The sequence below is a fragment of the Camelina sativa genome, chromosome 6 (genome assembly GCF_030686135.1).
Source record: "Camelina sativa cultivar CO46 ecotype springtype chromosome 6, ASM3068613v1".
NCBI classification, from domain to species: domain Eukaryota; kingdom Viridiplantae; phylum Streptophyta; class Magnoliopsida; order Brassicales; family Brassicaceae; genus Camelina; species Camelina sativa.
In genome coordinates this window covers 21,808,048-21,825,526 of record NC_141885.1, presented here as the reverse complement: position 1 = coordinate 21,825,526, position 17,479 = coordinate 21,808,048, and the positions used below count along the sequence as shown (strand labels likewise).

The following is a 17,479-nucleotide window of genomic DNA, read 5'->3' as shown; positions in this document are numbered from 1 at the left end:
AATAAAATGGAACCGGAAAAATGTCGACATTGATGAAATATTCATAAACAAGGTAGCACTTGAGATAAATGAGGATCTAGAACCCACATCCATATTAGAGTGCACTCAAAGTAAAGATTGGCCTAAATGGAAAGAAACCATTGATGTGGAGTTAAACTCTTTAAAGAAGAGAAGTGTGTTTGGTCCGATCTTAAGGACGACACCTACCATTAAACCAGTTGGACACAAATGGGTCTCTGTAAGAAAGAGAAATGAGAAAAATGAGATAGTGAGATACAAAGCACGGCTTGTAGCACAAGGATTCTCTCAAAGACCTGGCATAGATTATGAGGAGACATACTCCCCTGTGATGGATGCAACGACTTTTAGATATCTAATAAGTCTGGCCATAAAAGAAAATTTGGATTTACGGTTAATGGATTTTGTAACCGCCTATTTATATGGTCCACTGGATAATGAGATATATATGAGATTACCAGAGGGTATAGAACATAAATGTTCAAATGGTACTCGAGACCAATACTGCATAAGGCTAGACAAATCGCTTTATGGACTGAAACAAAGTGGTCGAATGTGGTATAACCGACTAAGTGATTATTTAGCCAAGAAAGGCTATAAGAACGACCCAATCAGTCCATGTATATTCATAAAGAAGTTTGCAAACAAAGGATTTGTGATAATAGCAGTCTACGTGGATGATTTAAACATCCTCGGTACCTCTGGGGAAATCGTCCAAACTGTTGAATACCTCAAGAAAGAATTTGAGATGAAAGATCTAGGCAAAACAAAATTCTGTTTGGGATTGCACCTTGAGTACGTAAATAATGGAATCCTTGTGCATCAAAAGGCATATACAGAAAAAGTACTCAAGAGATTTAATATGGAGCAAGCTCACCCATTGACTAGCCCAATGGTTGTTAGAAGCTTAGACTTGGATAAAGATCCATTTGCTCCTAAGAAGGCCAATGAAGAAATTCTTGGACCTGAAGTGCCTTACCTCAGTGCTATAGGAGCGTTAATGTTCCTGGCCAGCCACACTAGGCCGGACATATGCTTTGCCGTGAACCTCCTAGCGAGATATAGTTCTTGTCCGACTATACGGCACTGGAATGGTATTAAACACGTCCTAAGGTACCTGCAAGGGACGGTTGATTTTGGTTTATTTTATACTAACCATAACAAAGATGGTCTAGTTGGTTTTGCTGATGCAGGTTATCTATCCGATCCACACAACGGTAAGTCACAAACAAGTTATGTGTTTACGCACGGCGGTACGGCGATCTCTTGGCGTTCAATGAAGCAGACTCTCGTGGCCACATCGTCAAATCACGCGGAGATTCTAGCCATCCATGAAGCCAGCCGTGAGTGTGTTTGGTTGCGGTCTATGACTCAGCATATTCGGACGGATAGCGGTTTAGAAGACAGCAAGGAAGCAACCGTCATCTACGAGGACAATACGGCTTGCATCGCTCAGCTCAAGGAAGGATACATCAAGGGAGATCGGACGAAGCACATACTGCCGAAGTTCTTCTTCACACATGAACTACAAAAGGCCGAAGAAGTTCAAGTGGTGCAAGTACAGTCCTGCGACAACTCAGCTGATCTCTTCACCAAAGCATTGCCGACATCGACGTTCAGGAAGCTCACGCACAAGATTGGGATGCGGAGACTTCAGGACTTGGAGTGATGTTTGGATCAGGGGGAGCAATGTGTGCTGTACTCTTTTTCCTTCACCGAGGTTTTGTCCCATTGGGTTTTCCTGGTAAGGTTTTAATGAGGCAGCATCCCCTAAGCACATTGCAGCGATCCCATCCAACATGGCACGGTCATCTCGTCCAAGGGGGAGTGTTGTAAAACACTTGTGGACTCTATAGACCGGCCCGCTCACAGTCCGTTAGGACATGGCCATTCGGCCCATATACCGGTCGGCGCATGTACGGCCCATCGGCCATTGCTTTACGGCCCATAGCCTATGTTATGTACTCGATTACTTTATGGGTTTTAGCCTTTGTACTCCTATTATATATACTTGTAACCTCGACATTAATCAATAAGACTAAGAGATTTCACTTCCTAAATTCTCTAGTTTACAGCACATTTTGTTTATTTAGATTCCAAGTAATTAATTTTCTCTTCTGTCTCTTCATAGTTTCCCATTAATACGTACATAACCTCATGTATTTTACATTTTAGAATCAATTTGATCAAATCATTATTGGCAGACAGTCGATAAATTTCAACCTTGAACTTTTTCCAAAAGTGGAACATGGGGTTTACGAGACATGACGAAACGAAAGAAAACAGATTATTTATAATGACATAAAGTTCCAAACAGCTTTGTTATTCTCACATCATAAAAGATTTCTCGCAACACATCACTACTATGCCATTAAAACCAACCATATAGTTTTCACTTTTCATAGCATATGTAATGCATCTGAACTGGAGAGAGAAACTGCGATTAGTTTTTTTCACCTTAAGAGATTTGTTCTTACTTCTTTCCACGGAGTTTAGCACCAAGTGCTCTCTCCAGCTTAGAAAGGATCTGTTGATTCGGGATTGCTTTCCCTGACTCGTATTCTTGGATCACTTGTGGCTTCTCATTGATCAGCTACAGAAATCAAAACATATAATAATGTTACCACCATGAATCCAGTGACATACAAACAAGTATAACAACAGAGAAAAGAGAGAAAGTACTTGGGCGAGTTGGGATTGAGTCAGCTTCTTCTCCCCTCTGGCGTGCATGATGGCTTTCTTCAACTCAGTAGGCACACGGTCATCTAGATTATACAACCAATACGCAAACAACGAGTTAGACGATAACAAACATTCCTGACCAATCTATCACAAAAAATGGAGAACACGCGGAAACTAAGATACACAAAGCTTCAGCTCTTTGGTATCCTGATAACCCCATAAACAAACAAAAACCTCCTCTCACGAAACAATCCAGACTGTAGAAAACATTAGCAACCCAGAAAGACATACGCCAAAACTTGCCCTTATAGGAACATGACTAGTATAAAACTCTGTCCCAGAGTACATACAGATTACAGAGGCAGGTAGGTACTAGTATATATATTTTCCGACTGGGAGAAAACATTAGCAACCCAGAAAGACATACGCCAAAACTTGCCCTTATAGGAAAATGACTAGTATAAAACTATGTCTCAGAATACATACAGATTACAGAGGCAGATTAGGTACTATTTTCCAGTGCATGATATAAATCAGATGAATGATTCAGATATGTATAATACTCACGAGATAAGTTCTCAGTGTCATCATCAAGCCTCTTCGTGTTCAAGGAGGTGCCGCTTGATGCAGCCTTGTTGGATCCAGCATTGACTACAACAAAGCAAAAACAAAAGAGATCCCGTTACACAACTATAAGATTCTTATTGAACAAAAAAAAAAAAGAAAAAAACAGATTCATGAGCAATAGAAAACCAAGTAATCGAGCAATAATCAATTAGCAACCTCAGGGCAAAATTGCTACTGCTGCAAACGCAATCGAAATCATAACAAACGATAACCCTAACACAAATCCTTTAAAGAAAGGATAATAAGGCAGTGGCGGCGAAGGTATATGAATAACCCTAATCCAGCGTAGTAACAACTCAACCTAGATTCAATCGGCAAACTCTTATAGCCTAAACCAGATAAATCTTATCGCAAAGCTTAATAATAAAAGAAGGCAGATCAGACAAGAGGGAGATCGAGAAAAACAAACATTTGCGAACGGTCTCGATATCGGCGCCGCTACGACGAGCAGCGTTGACAGTCTTCTCGTCGCGCTTAGCGGCAGAGTTAGGAGCTTTCTTACGGATCACAACTGGTTCCCAATCTTGGGTCATCGGTCCAACTCCTGCCATGGCTTCTCTTTCGAGATTTTCCTTTTCTTCTTCTTTTAGGTTTTCTTCGTTCGTGGATAAACTAAAGAGATGAGAGAGAGAGTCAAAGAGGATCGAGATAAAGAAAAGTATTAGAAATGATCGTTTTGCAATTTATATTTTAGTGATTTTTATTCCAGAAGGGGTAATTACGTAAATAGCTAAGATTAAAGGCCCCCTAACGGAATATTTATATATTATTTTTAACTTCCCAGCTAAAAATATCTTGCCGAAGCCGCGTTACGATAAGAAAATGTTGGTAAGGCCCAAAACGATAATAATGTTTGGTCGGACTTTTTTGACAATGTCGGAATTTAAACCGAAATAATAAAAAGTACATTGACATTTTAGCTATAAATATATGAGAAAACTCAGATAAACAAAAATTATAGTCCAAGAACGCCCGAGACGAGAAAGCCCGTTTGCAATTGGTGGAGAAAACGGAATTTAGCTATTAATTATTTTATCAGCTTCCAATTTTTACCAATCAGAAAAACTTAATTAATTATTTTATTAAAAACTTTACTCTCAGCTTTTTTGTACAACTTTTATATACAATATTTTTTACAGTTTTGTACTATTCCGTAAAAACTAACAGCTTTAGCTTACAGTTTTTCTGTACAGCTTTAGATACATTCAGAGTCGTGCCTACGTTATGAGATAAGAAACTCTCGCCTACCGCATCATATTTTGTGGAAACATTAGGAACCTATATAAGTTGATAATGGTTATGAGTTATGACATATATGTATTATTATATTGAATTAGCAAAGTAAATTATTATAGCAAAGGTATATATTATGTACAAGAAATCTGAAACGTCCACTGATAAGGTATATATTAATCCATCTTTCTTTGTTCATCTTCATCCAACTTTCTTAATTATTTTTATATATTAGATAAAACATTTTGTATATCACTATAACTATATTAAATGATCAACCTAACATTTATATTTCATTTGTTTTTCATACTTTTTTCTTATTCGTTGATAATTGCTTTTGTTTATGGAACGGTAAACTTCTACTTAAGATTTCATATATTTATTATAAATATTTAAATACTAATATATATATATATAATAGTAATATTTGTTATATACATTGTTGATATATTAAACCATTTTTTTTGCCTATGGCATCAAAATACCTTAGTACGGCTCTGGATACGTTACCAATCAGACCCAATAACTTAAATATTTTGCAAAGCAGAAAAGGTGTATACTTTCATTTAAAAAGCTTGGGCTTTCCAAAGTGTTAAAAAAGTACACCACTAATAAATTTACAACGTCCCATCCTAGTAGAGTAGTATGAACATAATAATAGCAAAAACATACCTTATAATTTTGCATTTTTTAATAGTTTATTGAAAAATTTGTTACCTTTTGGCTTTTTACAATAAAATTTATACGAGTTTTATGACATTTTTAAAACTCATTTATCTACTAACAAGATCTGTCAAGTTTGAATTCTTTTTATAAAAGCTAGTTACATATCTTGTACTTAAAAAAAAATGTAAAATTATATTCTCTTTGCTTCAAAATATAAGATGTTTTGAGTGAAAGCACGCAGATTAAGAAATAGTCACTTTAAAAAAGTTCAACCAATCATAAACAAGACTGCATAAAATAAATAATAATAAAATATTAAAATAATCTAAAAGTTACCTAGAAAGTTGAAAACATCCTATATTATGAAACAAAGGGTTTGAATGGTAATTGCGGTCAGGGCGGCCAAATCCATCTACGGTCTGGACCACTCCATTTTTAAGGTGGACTACAGACCGCTGCAGACCAATTCTATTTGTATGCAAAAGCGGTTCGCAGTTGGTCTGCTACGGTCTTATCTCTGCTTTATTTGGACCTCACCATTGCGGACTACATTTGCTGAAGGGTAAATAAAAAACGGTCCAGTCCGCAGATAGATTTGTCCGCTTCAACCGCTGCAACCATTCACACCCAAAGAAAAACCTCTAAAACATCTTATATTATGAAACGGAGAGAGTATTAACTAGCTATTTTATTCTCTCTTTCTTCGTCTTCCTAATTTAAAAAATGGTAATAGGATTTACAGTTTGAATTCTCTTTGATTAATTCCAGATTACAAAAAAGAATAATAACTAACGATTTAGAAGAACAAAAAGAACAGTACTGTAGTTAAATACATTATACATTTATTTGCTACTTGTTTGATACTACTGTATAAAATTTAAGATTGTATAAGATGAGATTTGTCCGGTCAAAACTCCATTTATTACCATTCTTTTATCAGAAACTCGCACGAGAATGAATTAATTAGTACTCGTGCGTAAAATGTTGGTTGGCCATAAAATAAAGTTATAGTTTGTTCTTGTCGTAGAGAAAATATATGCAGGTGGAATGGAATTGATTCGAAACAAAAAAGAAAGAAAAAAAAAGCAAAAAGGGGGTTGAAATTGACTTATTTGAAAAGTACGGGGAGAGAGAGAGTGAGACTTGACGTTTTTAAGTGAGTCACAAAGCAAAAAGATCAAATTCTGATTCTTCCTCCTCCTCCTCCTCCGACTAAAAACACCATTTCCATCATCGTTTCTTTTCCTCCGATTCTCGCCCTTCTTCGGTTTTTTCACTCTTCTGCTCGAAAGGTCTCTCTCTCCTCTCTCTCTCTTTATATATATATATATATATCTTAACCCATGTTTTGAAATTGAAGCTCACCTTGTAATCTCTATATTATCTCCTTCTCCTTCTTGTTTTAGCTTTTTCTACTCAACTCGTAATATTCATTTCTCTTGTTCCACTATGTTTTCAAATTTTGTTTGATATGTATGTTTGTATGAATTGGTAGAATCTTCTGGGCTCCGTTCAATTCAATTCTGTTCGATTTATATGATTCGGTTTACCAAACTAACCTGACCTAAAATTCTATTCCTGGCAAATTATATATGACTGAGCTCAATTAGGCAGATGCAGTGTGATTTTGGTATTCGATATGTAAGAAAAAAGATTAATCCTTTACGTGTTAAGCGTTCATCAAAACCACATCCCTTGTCAGTGTCAGAGACGCACTTGGATTTGTATTATCTGTTTTTCAGATTTGTTTGTTTCGATTGTGGAGCCCTATATGAAGTTAAATTTGTTGTCTTTTCCCTTCTTTTACAGGGCAGTGCTTGAGAATCACTGAAGAAGGTGATCGCTGGTGCTGAAACTGGGAACAGATACCGTTCATTTCATCTTTATAATTTATATAACTCAGAGCTTGACCAGAGCTCAAGAACTTGGAGTTTTGCTCCCTTTTTCGTATCATGCCGTATTATATTCAGAGGCTTTTCAATACTTGCAAGGCATCTCTCTCATCCAATGGACCTGTGTCTGAGGAGGCCTTAGACAAGGTTCGCAATATGTTGGGTAGGACTTCATTTTTTTTATCCACTGTCTTGCAAATTTTCTTCCTTTCTCTGTCTGCAACCTTGCTTGCTATCATAAATGTTTGTTTAGGCACACTGTGTTGCTTCGCGATGTCTGAATTGCAGTACTAGTTTTGGGTATCGCACTCTCTTGTGCTATCATTAGACTACTGTTGTTGTTTATCAGGTTTAATACTTGCGGACCGGGACATACTTGATACCTTTATTTATTATTTTCAGAGAAAATCAAGCCTTCTGATGTTGGTCTCGAACAGGAAGCACAATTGGTGCGTAACTGGCCTGGTCCTGGGAACGAGCGTAATGGAAACCATCATTCTCTGCCAGCTATAAAATACCTTCAGTTACATGAGTGTGACAGCTTCTCGGTGAGCAAATTTTCTTTCAGGATGGTATTGCATTTCACCTTTAGAAGTTTGAGTATGCCTTCATCAATATAGTAAAAAAATTGGCTATGAACTCTTGAGATAAGGTGGATAGGCTTTAAAATTTATGTAAAGCTGATGATGTTTAGTAGAACTACATAGGCTAGACTTCTCATGTTGAAACCAGATCTCTCATCATGACTAATCTTTTTGGTTCCTGGTATGGCCATTACTCTAAGCCATGGAGCAACACGCTCCACATGTTTACTGCAGTTAAACAATGTTCTGAAATGCAAGATTCTTGCTTTTCTTGTCTGCTAACTAGGTTTTGATCATTATTTTGTCAGATTGGAATTTTCTGCATGCCACCTGGGTCTATCATACCACTTCATAATCATCCAGGCATGACAGTGCTAAGCAAGCTTGTTTATGGTTCTATGCACGTGAAGTCATATGATTGGGCTGAGCCTGACCAATCAGAGCTAGACGATCCATTACAAGGTAATAGCGACATGTAAACTGCCCCAGTGTAACATCCGTGCTATGCGAATAATTTCAAAATGAGTAATCTGTTGTTTCCTTTTACTCATAGCAAGACCTGCAAAACTGGTCAAGGATACTGATATGACTGCCCCTACCCCAGCGACCACTCTATATCCAACAACCGGCGGCAACATTCATTGTTTTAAAGCCATTACTCATTGTGCAATCTTCGACATCTTATCTCCTCCATACTCTTCTACTCACGGCAGACACTGCAACTACTTCCGGAAATCCCCAATACGAGACTTACCTGGTACAATAACACAAACTTCACAGGAAAACCACTTTATAACTTAATTGCTTAAAAATGCGACTTCATTTCTTACTGTTACTACTCCTAACAGTTTGTTGAGGAATCATGGGTTAAACCACTAGGTTCTTGATTAGATAAGAGTTTAAATGTAGATATCATGGAACAAATCACTCATAACTTGATTGTATTGCTAAACAGATTTGGTTTATGAATATTATCTATGGCAATGTTGTTGATAACCTCATGTTTAAAACCAGGTGAGATTGAAGTGATGAATGGACAAGTGATCTCAAATGTTACATGGCTCGAAGAGTATCAACCTCCTGATAGCTTTGTGATCTGGAGAGTTCCGTACAGAGGTCCTGTGATTAGAAAATGAGATTACAAAAAGATTAAGCATATAAGAAAAGAGCAGAAAGAGAAAGGAGCTTATCATCAGGACTCGGGAGAATAATTGGTAAACCATTCAGAGGCTGGCTGCATAATGGTCGGGTTCTTACATATTTGTGACCACATTAAGTTCCAGCTTATTTCGTTGTATGATAATATGTTTACTACATACAATCTTTATGGTTACTTCACTACTAGTTCAATATAATAATTTTTTTGGTCCCTTTTTATATGCAGCTACTTAAACAATTTAATATATAGTTTCTATATTTTTGGTTCCATTGATCTTTTTGCCTGTCCTTAATGAATGTCTACACCATAGCAACCTTGAATTCTTCTGTTGGCCATGAGAGTAAATCAAGAAAATCATGCAGATTTTTGGTATAGTTGTGCTATGAGAGATGATTGTGAAGTGTTAACCTTTGGTGAGCAAATTCACTAAGAGATGAAGATCAAGATCGACTGATCGAGTAAACAATAACTCGATCGATACAAAGCTTACTGCAATAAAATCCAGGTAAATAGGCTTTGTTTGGAATGAAAAAACGTTAAATAAGTACTTGAAAAAGCTAACAGTATGTTTCCTCCACAAAACCATCAAACCACATTCACCAGCTCGATGTTTCACAGAAGTAGTACAAGATATGAAAGGGCTCAAACTGTAATAAGAACTAGGATAAAACATAAAATCATACTCAAAATTACTCAATGGCAAAACACGCAAAGAGTCGAGATCTTCCCTTGCCTCATTTTCTAAGCACACTCTTCTTCCTCTTCGGTTTCAATCCACCACCAGACTCGTCTTTGGCAATCTTTGTAGTCTTTTTCGCCTTTAACACATCCTTGCTCTTCTCCAGCTTCACAGCATCTGGTTTCACCTTCCCCTTGGCCGCTACCTTCATCGGTTTCTCAACTACTGGCTTCAACTTCCCTTTGGCAGCTTTCTTCATCGGTTTCTCAACTTCTGGCTTCAACTTCCCTTTGGCAGCTTTCTTCACCGGCTTCACACTCTCTGCAACCTCACTGACCTCCTTCTTCCTCTTCTTCATCTTCTTCTCCTCCTTATCCCCAGACTCAACAACAATCTCATTCTTCTCCTCATCAGCACCAATCTCATCCTCATCAAGCACCTCAGATACGTTACTATCCATATACCTAACCTCATGAATCATACCCTTCTTCTTCTTACCCTTAACCGAAACACTCTTCTCGCTAGCATCATCAGCAACTTCTTCAACTTCACCCTTCTTCTCCTCCTTAACCACATTCTTTCCACTTCCAAAAGCATCAATTTTGAGCTTCAAATCAGGCACAGCTTGATATATAGGCAATGCCAAACTCTCAGACAACTTCAAATGCAAAGACCTAACGAGTTTCCACTTATTAGGCAAAATCTCAACTACTCCATTCAAAGTCGCCATCACATTCTCAGCAATTTCACTACTCTCCATAGACAATTTCCCAACCTTAACAACACAACACGTCCCAGTCCTCATGAAGAACATAGCAGAACCACAAGCTTTCTCAATCTGCTCTTTCCAGTTCTTGTGCTTCAAATCAATCGCCACAGGAATCTTCTTTCTGGCGAAGAACTTCTTCCCAATCAACCTCGGGAGCAGAGGAAGTATCCCCCGATCAGCGAAGAACATGTCGTACGAATCGCAGAGCTTCCTCTTAGCTTCGAACGGCTTGTAATCAGACTTGAGCTTCGACAGCTTAAGAACCTTGGTGATCGGAATATTCTCCGATTTGATCTTCTTCATCACATCAGCCTTGGTGAGACCACTTTTAGGTCTATCGTCGATAATGAGACAAAGCTCCGGCGAATCTTCCGACGGGTTGATAAGAGGATGAGGCAAAGGGATACGATGAGCGTTCGTACGGCTCGTCTGTGGAATCTTCTTCAGAGTAACGAAGAGGTAGAGAAACTCGTCTTGCTCGAGAAGTTGAGGCTTCTCTGTTTTTGATTTTTCGCTTCTCCAGTTGATTAGACCATCGATGGCGCTTCTAACGGTCTTGGGGCTCACTCTTGACGTCAGCGAAGCGGGAACAAGTTGCTGCTCCGTCTGTTGCGGCGGCGGCGGCGACTCGGTGGTGGTCATTTGAGAGACTTGGGGAGAGCGAGCGAGAGAGAGAGAGAGAGAGAATTAGGGTTTAAGGAGGAGGAAGACCAAAGAAGGCTCTATGACTTTAGGGAGGATTTATCACTGGTAATAAATGGGCCTAATTTAGTTTCGGGCCCGTTTTGATATTCTTACAAATATGGGCTGAACTTGTTTTTAGTTTATTATATTTATCGAAGATTTTTGTTTTGATTGGTGATGCTATGCTACGCTATGATCGATTTCTAAAAGTCTACGTGGAAACGAAAGAGGGAATAGAAACGACGCTTTATAATTTTGTTGGATTTAGTGGTTTAGGAAACTTTAAAATTCTCTACTTTTTTGTCAAGGAACAAAATTCACCATTTGTTTTTTTTTTGAAAAATATGCATTTAAAATAAGACTCCAGTATTATTTTTTTTTGTTAGAAATCACAAATAATAAATATTTTATTCTTATATTGAGTCAACCGTTCAAGTTCAACCATGTTTGTTTGTGTTTTGTCATTGTCTCTTTAACTTTTCTTTCTCTGTTAAAAATATTTTAAAATTATTATGATAATTTAGTTTGTAACAGATTATAACTTCTGATTAAAATATTATATTCTACTAATTTTCATATCATCTTTGTATTATTTAGCGTATATGTTTTGTGATATATGGGTGGGTGAAAAAAAGTTTAGTTTGATAGAAAAATAAATTATTCCATCTGTCTCTAATAGATTGATGTTTCAACATTATCACATATATTAAGAAAAGTTTAATTTTTATTTGTAAATTAATTTATAATTACTTTTTGGTAGATAGAAAAATCATAAACTAATTGATAAATGACATTTGTCAAAAACATAAAGTAATATGATTGTTTTAGTTTTTTAATCTACAAAATCAATCTTTGGGAGATAAAAATAATTTCTATAACATCAATATATTAGGAATGGAGAGTATTTGCCAAGATTCAGTGGAAGTTTATTTTTCAAGAGCATAAGATAAGCATCATTATACTATAGACTCTGCATTGTGAGATTCAAGTCTCCTCCACGCGTGCGAAGGCTCGTAGGGCTTCATCTAATTGCTCAGGCATCGTTTTCATATGCTCTACTCTACCTTGGATTCGCTACTTCAAAGCAACTCAACCACAACAACTTCATCTACTCATTTACTCTTTTTTTTTTTTCAACTCTGATTTTGTAAGCTCAAAAGTCCAAACACTAAAAGAAAAAGTTTTAACTTTCAAGTGATCGAATAATAGAATGAAGCATATTACAAATATTCAAAATTATACTATTACGAAAGTGGAGCCCCTGTGAGACCCAAAAACTAATTGCACCAAAAAAAAAGATTATAAAAAGATGACATATAGTATAATACTTATACAATGACTGCACTGTTTACAATAAAGTCTTTGCCTTTATTTTATATACACCTGAAAAATTGAAACGTTATGACCTTTTTTAAATTATGTTTTTTTTTCTTGTCCCCTAAACCAATTCAAATTCTCTCATACGTTTCAAACTAGAAACTGAAATATAAGCATATATACAGTAGCAATCTCGATCTGCATTGGATACCAAATATAAAACATTATCAAAGCTACATTTGTGAATTGTGACCATGCTGTAAACAAAAGCCAAAATAGTTGTTGTAAAAAAGGTTTTATTTTCCTTTTTCGTAAAGAAAAAAAAAACATAACACTTTCAATAATCTTAAAGGAGGGAGCTTTCACAGTGTCCTAAATTCAAAACTCTCTTAGTCTTCTCTCTCTCTCTCTCTCTCTCTTCATCTTTGCAACGGCTCTCTCTGTCGTCATTTCAATTCAAACTCCGCTTATCTCTTCTTTTTAAAAAACGTCTCTGGCTGCTTCTACACTACTTCTTTTAGCTCACTACCCAAATCCCTAATCTCAACTGCCAAAAGTCCCCAATCTCTAATCTGTTTTGAGCTTTCCTGATCTTACCCATTACGCAAAAACCCCCAAATTTTTCTCTTTCGATTTGATTAAATCTCATTTTTGTGTGTTTTATGTTCTCCCTCCGTCGTTTGATGTTCTTCAGTGCGATTGTGAGCTAGAGAGATTAAAGTGGAGAGCTTTAGTTGAGTTTTAGGGCAAGATCTTCTAGGGCCACAATTTTTTTCGATTTGGCTCGATCCAATTTGCAAAAACACATCTGGGTTTCTGCAAATTACACTTGCTGAATTGATCCATAAGTAACAAAAAATGAGATCTTTGGCATTCTGAGAGAGAAACTGAGAGGTAAAAACTATTTGATTCCTGATCTTTATATCCTTCAGCTAATAATTGAGTGATTCGTTTATATAATGAAATCGTAAATTTTGGTATTTTTTTGGTTTTGTCTGATGTTGTTATGATGGGATCCAGTGTCTTGTAAGTACATTCCATTGAAACTGGTTCAGTTTTTGTAATCTCATAGGTGGAATTAAGATGGACGTTGTTGAGAGGAAAAGACCTAGAGGAGCGTTTCTAAATCTGTTTGATTGGCATGGCAAATCCAGGAAGAAGCTTTTCTCTTCCAATATCTCCCAACTCTCTGGTTTGTTCTTCATTCTTTTTGTTTTCTATCCATACAATTGTTTGTTGTATATATAAGTTAAGGTAATGCAGTTCAATTAATCTAAAATTTCTTTTTTTATTGATACAGAAGAATCAAAGCAAGCAAAAGAGAATGTTCAAAACCCCTCTATTACGCCGCATTCTGTTGTAAGCCTTTGCTCAATACCGTTTTCCTTGTTTTACGAATGCTTTATTTGTTAGACAAGAACTAATTTTGATCTGTGGTGTGGTTCTGTTTTAACAGTTTGAGGTTGATCAATCTGTCAAGAACTCAACTTACAACCCGAGAAGTGACTCGAGCTGTTGTGCTTCATCTGTAACTAGTGATGATGGAAATGTGGTTAAAGCACCGAGTGTGGTAGCTAGGCTTATGGGTTTAAAGGGTTTGCCGCTACCAAACGTTTTGAAACCACGGGTTAATCCTGATCTTGATCCATACTTTCTCAGATCCTCGCGCCAGGCAAGCACTTGGGATGCTAATGTTGATCATCAGACTGGATTCGATGGCGGTTCTTGGGATCATTTGGACTCAAGAACAAGTAAAGGGCCGCGTAAGAGGATGATTGAGCGGTTTCAAACCGAAACCTTACCCCCAAGATCAGCTAAACCGATCTCTGTCACTCACAACAAGCTCTTGTCTCCAATAAGGAATCCTGGATTTGTTCCATCTAGGAACCCTGCTTATGTAATGGAAGCTGCTTCACGAATGATGGAGCAAAGTCCACGGATGATTGCTAGAACACGGGTGGTGTCATCTTCAGATTCTTCTTCGCCAGTTCCATTAAGGATTCGAGATTTGAAAGAGAAACTAGAAGCTGCACAGAAAGCGTCAAGTTCAGTTCCTCAAATCTCTTCTAATGATACTCGCAACAGTAGGTACCTAAGAGGAGATCAAAACGAGAAGAAAACTACAGTATTGGGGAAAAGCAGTTGTGATGGGTTGAAAGGTGAAGTGAAGCCACCTTCTTTCTCTGCGCAAGCAAAGTCCAGTAATAATAAGAAACAAGACAGCTCAACAATGTCCTCAAGTGGCAACAAGAGGATGTCTACGGGACAAAAGGAGAAAGTGGAAGCAAAGAATAGGGCGGTTAAAAGCCAAAACAGTATCAAAGGATCTTCCTTGAGCACGGGGAAGAATGTGCTTAAGCAGAACCACCAGAAACAGAACTGCAGAGACAGTCAGCAATCCAGGAAAGTAATGAACAAAGTAGTAAATAAGGTTATTGTGGAAAGTGGATCCATATCGAAGAGCCCTGGATTTACTATGACATCAGCAGAGAATCCCACTTCTTTACCTTTATCCCGCAAAAAGAGTATTCCTCGAAACAAAAAGCAACGGAATGGAGTGCAAGAGTCGGTAATTTATGAAGATAAGCGGATCAAAAAGGGTGAAAAGTCGATAAAATGTAACATTTCCAGTGATGGAGACTCGAGTATGAGTAAAGATGATCAGAAAAGGGACATGGATGTGATATCTTTCACTTTCTCATCTTCGATCAAAGGTTTATCATCTCATTCACAAGGAACCAAACAAGATGCAGACTCAGCTGTAAAGTTCAATGTGATAGGAGGTGATTCTTTAAATGCTATTTTGGAACAAAAGCTCAGGGAGTTGACCTCGAAGATTGAATCATCTAACTCTAGCTTGATCCAAGAAGAGTCTTTGAGTTCCATTTCAAAGGATAGAGCGAATGGGATGGTTTCATCGCCATCAAAATATAGTGAATTGACTCATAGCAGTCTTGATAAAGTTGTAACAGAGAGTGAATCTGTTTCTGACTGCACTTCATTCTATAACAACAACCAGAAAGTCCAGGTTAGTTTCGATCAACTGCAGCTTCACTATTCTATTATATCAAATGCTTTACCAGTCTCTGAGAAAATCTTATCTTTTTCTCCTAAAAGAAGAAGAAGATGATACAGGGAGAAGAACAAGAAGTTAGCAGCATTAGCACTCTTACAGAAACCGATGATTTTGCACTCTCCTGCAGCAAGAGTATCTCAGATTGCAGACATGACAAAGAATATGGTATGTCTTTGTGAATTTATGTCTCAATTCACACCAAATAGTCTTAGTAGGGAATTGGTTTGATTGGCAGTTAAATAAGCTTAATGTTGTTGGTAATTTCAGGCATGAAACAGAGTTCATCAGATCAAGAGCTCACTTGGGTTTCATCAAACGAGTCCCAGCACACTTTAGATGAAACAGATTCGTCAACACTCGATTGGGAGCTGGAGTACATAACCGAGATACTCAACTCTGGGCAGCTCATGTTTCAAGACTTGGCGTCAGGGACAATCACTAATGAATCATTATTACCCTCGAGTCTCTTTGATGAAATGGAACGCTCTCGAGGAGCTGCGATGTCAATGAAGACAGAAAGAAAGGCACTTTTCGACTGTGTGAATCAGTGCTTAGCGTTGAAATTTGAAAGGATGTTAATTGGAACCGGCAAAGGGATGATGATGTCAGGTGGGATTTTGTTGGAACATAGAGATCTGTTGGCTGAAGAACTGAACAGAGAAGTAAAAGGGTTGAAGAAGATGAGAGAGATGATGATCGACGACCTTGTGGATCATGACATGAGCTGTTTCGAAGGGAAGTGGATTGGTTACGAAAGAGAGATGTTTGAGGAAGGCATTGATATTGAAGGAGAGATTGTTTCGGCTTTGGTTGATGATTTAGTTAGTGATCTTTTCTCTAATAGTAGTGTTTTTAAACGGTCGTTGTAACTTGTATTGTCTTTTTTTTTAAGAAGCTTCTTGTGATTCTGTAAGTGGTCAGCATATACGGCGGCTAAAGAAGACGTGTCACTCTACCATTTGCTTGATCTTCATCTAATGAATAGCCGCAAACTGGTTCTTTACTTTTTCATTTTTGGATTCGGTTTAACAAAACAAACCAGTTATTAGTATAGCATATTTACTACTTAGTCCTCAATTTAATGTAAAATCTTAAAAAGGTTAATTATGTAAAATATACATCCTTTTACATTTCAGCTATATTAAAAAGTTATGAAATACTAATCATGTAAAAGGATGTATATTTTTCATAATTAAAATCATGTTAGAGGTTTAACGAATCAAAATCATGTTAGAGGTTTAACGAATCAAAATCATGTTAGAGGTTTAACGAATCGATTTTTTAAATAGAGTCAAGGTGTCGGTGGCAAAATGACATGGGCACCAGCACTTGCGTTTCTCATTTTCTTTCGGCTTATAAATTGGGTTGATGAAATAATTTCCTCATTAATTGCCAAAAAGATTATTACCGGAGATAAAAAGATTTTAGATGGTGTGTTTTTCTTTGGTTCTTCTCGACACATTTATATTATTTTTATCATTAAAACCCATTATATTTATTTGTTGTTTTAGAAATGGTGAGGCGTTAGTCGGACTGTCGGGATGGGCCTAGCGCCTAACAAGAAAATCAGAGTTTAAACAGAATTAATCGGAAACTAGTTTTAGGGTTTTTTATTTAAAAAAAAAATATAATATTAAATATATGTATAATTCTGTTTATGTTAAAAAAGTATATCAAATAAAATATAAAACTATAGTGCTTTAAAATTATGGTAAATACATAAAATGTAATTTTAAAAGAAAATGTTATGATTTTTATTAAAAATTTGTACATTAGTTATTGTAAAACATCATAAACTCTTAATTTAAATGTCTAAATAACAAAAATATATATTTGATTTATATTTGGCTCCAAAAATAATCGGTATATATAAAATTAAGCGGAAATTAATTGGATTAGATTGGTTATAATCAAAATTAGATAGACATAATTGGATAATTGATGCTAGACGAAAATTATTCATTAATCGAGGCAGATAAGATGGATCTAGCGATTTTATATAACGTAATCGATGCTAGGCGGAGATTTTTATAACATGATATCTATCTATAATTAAACTGAACCATCATAGATACCGATAAAAATATTAAATA

The 17,479-nt window shown here is 36.6% G+C and overlaps 4 protein-coding genes across 5 annotated transcripts; 2 read left to right on the top strand and 2 right to left on the bottom strand.

The window, feature by feature from the left end:
- Positions 1–2,291: 2,291 nt before the first annotated feature.
- Positions 2,292–4,051, bottom strand: LOC104792152 (multiprotein-bridging factor 1b). Its single transcript, XM_010518216.3, has 4 exons — positions 3,737–4,051; positions 3,268–3,351; positions 2,701–2,783; positions 2,292–2,611 (listed from the first exon to the last, which is right to left on the bottom strand). Exons 1-4 carry the CDS (start codon positions 3,876–3,878, stop codon positions 2,492–2,494), a joined length of 429 nt encoding a protein of 142 aa, XP_010516518.1. The 5' UTR covers positions 3,879–4,051; the 3' UTR covers positions 2,292–2,491.
- Positions 4,052–6,260: 2,209 nt separating this feature from the next.
- On the top strand, positions 6,261–9,074 carry LOC104792151 (plant cysteine oxidase 5). Its single transcript, XM_010518215.3, has 6 exons — positions 6,261–6,518; positions 7,036–7,281; positions 7,521–7,666; positions 8,011–8,164; positions 8,256–8,459; positions 8,717–9,074. The coding sequence occupies exons 2-6, from the start codon at positions 7,179–7,181 to the stop codon at positions 8,836–8,838; spliced, it is 729 nt and encodes a 242-aa protein (XP_010516517.1). The 5' UTR covers positions 6,261–6,518; positions 7,036–7,178; the 3' UTR covers positions 8,839–9,074.
- A 302-nt stretch (positions 9,075–9,376) lies between these two features.
- On the bottom strand, positions 9,377–11,019 carry LOC104792150 (uncharacterized). The gene has a single exon (XM_010518214.3). It carries the CDS (start codon positions 10,949–10,951, stop codon positions 9,596–9,598), a length of 1,356 nt encoding a protein of 451 aa, XP_010516516.2. The 5' UTR covers positions 10,952–11,019; the 3' UTR covers positions 9,377–9,595.
- A 1,468-nt stretch (positions 11,020–12,487) lies between these two features.
- On the top strand, positions 12,488–16,397 carry LOC104792149 (uncharacterized). Of its 2 annotated transcripts, none has more exons than XM_010518212.3 (6): positions 12,488–13,204; positions 13,383–13,502; positions 13,611–13,669; positions 13,767–15,338; positions 15,428–15,551; positions 15,654–16,397. In XM_010518212.3, the coding sequence occupies exons 2-6, from the start codon at positions 13,394–13,396 to the stop codon at positions 16,253–16,255; spliced, it is 2,466 nt and encodes an 821-aa protein (XP_010516514.1). In that variant the 5' UTR covers positions 12,488–13,204; positions 13,383–13,393; the 3' UTR covers positions 16,256–16,397. The 2 variants fall into 2 exon arrangements, with proteins under 2 accessions (XP_010516514.1, XP_010516515.1); XM_010518213.3 differs by having other exon boundaries at positions 12,639–13,204; positions 13,366–13,502.
- The last annotated feature ends 1,082 nt before the right edge of the window (positions 16,398–17,479 follow it).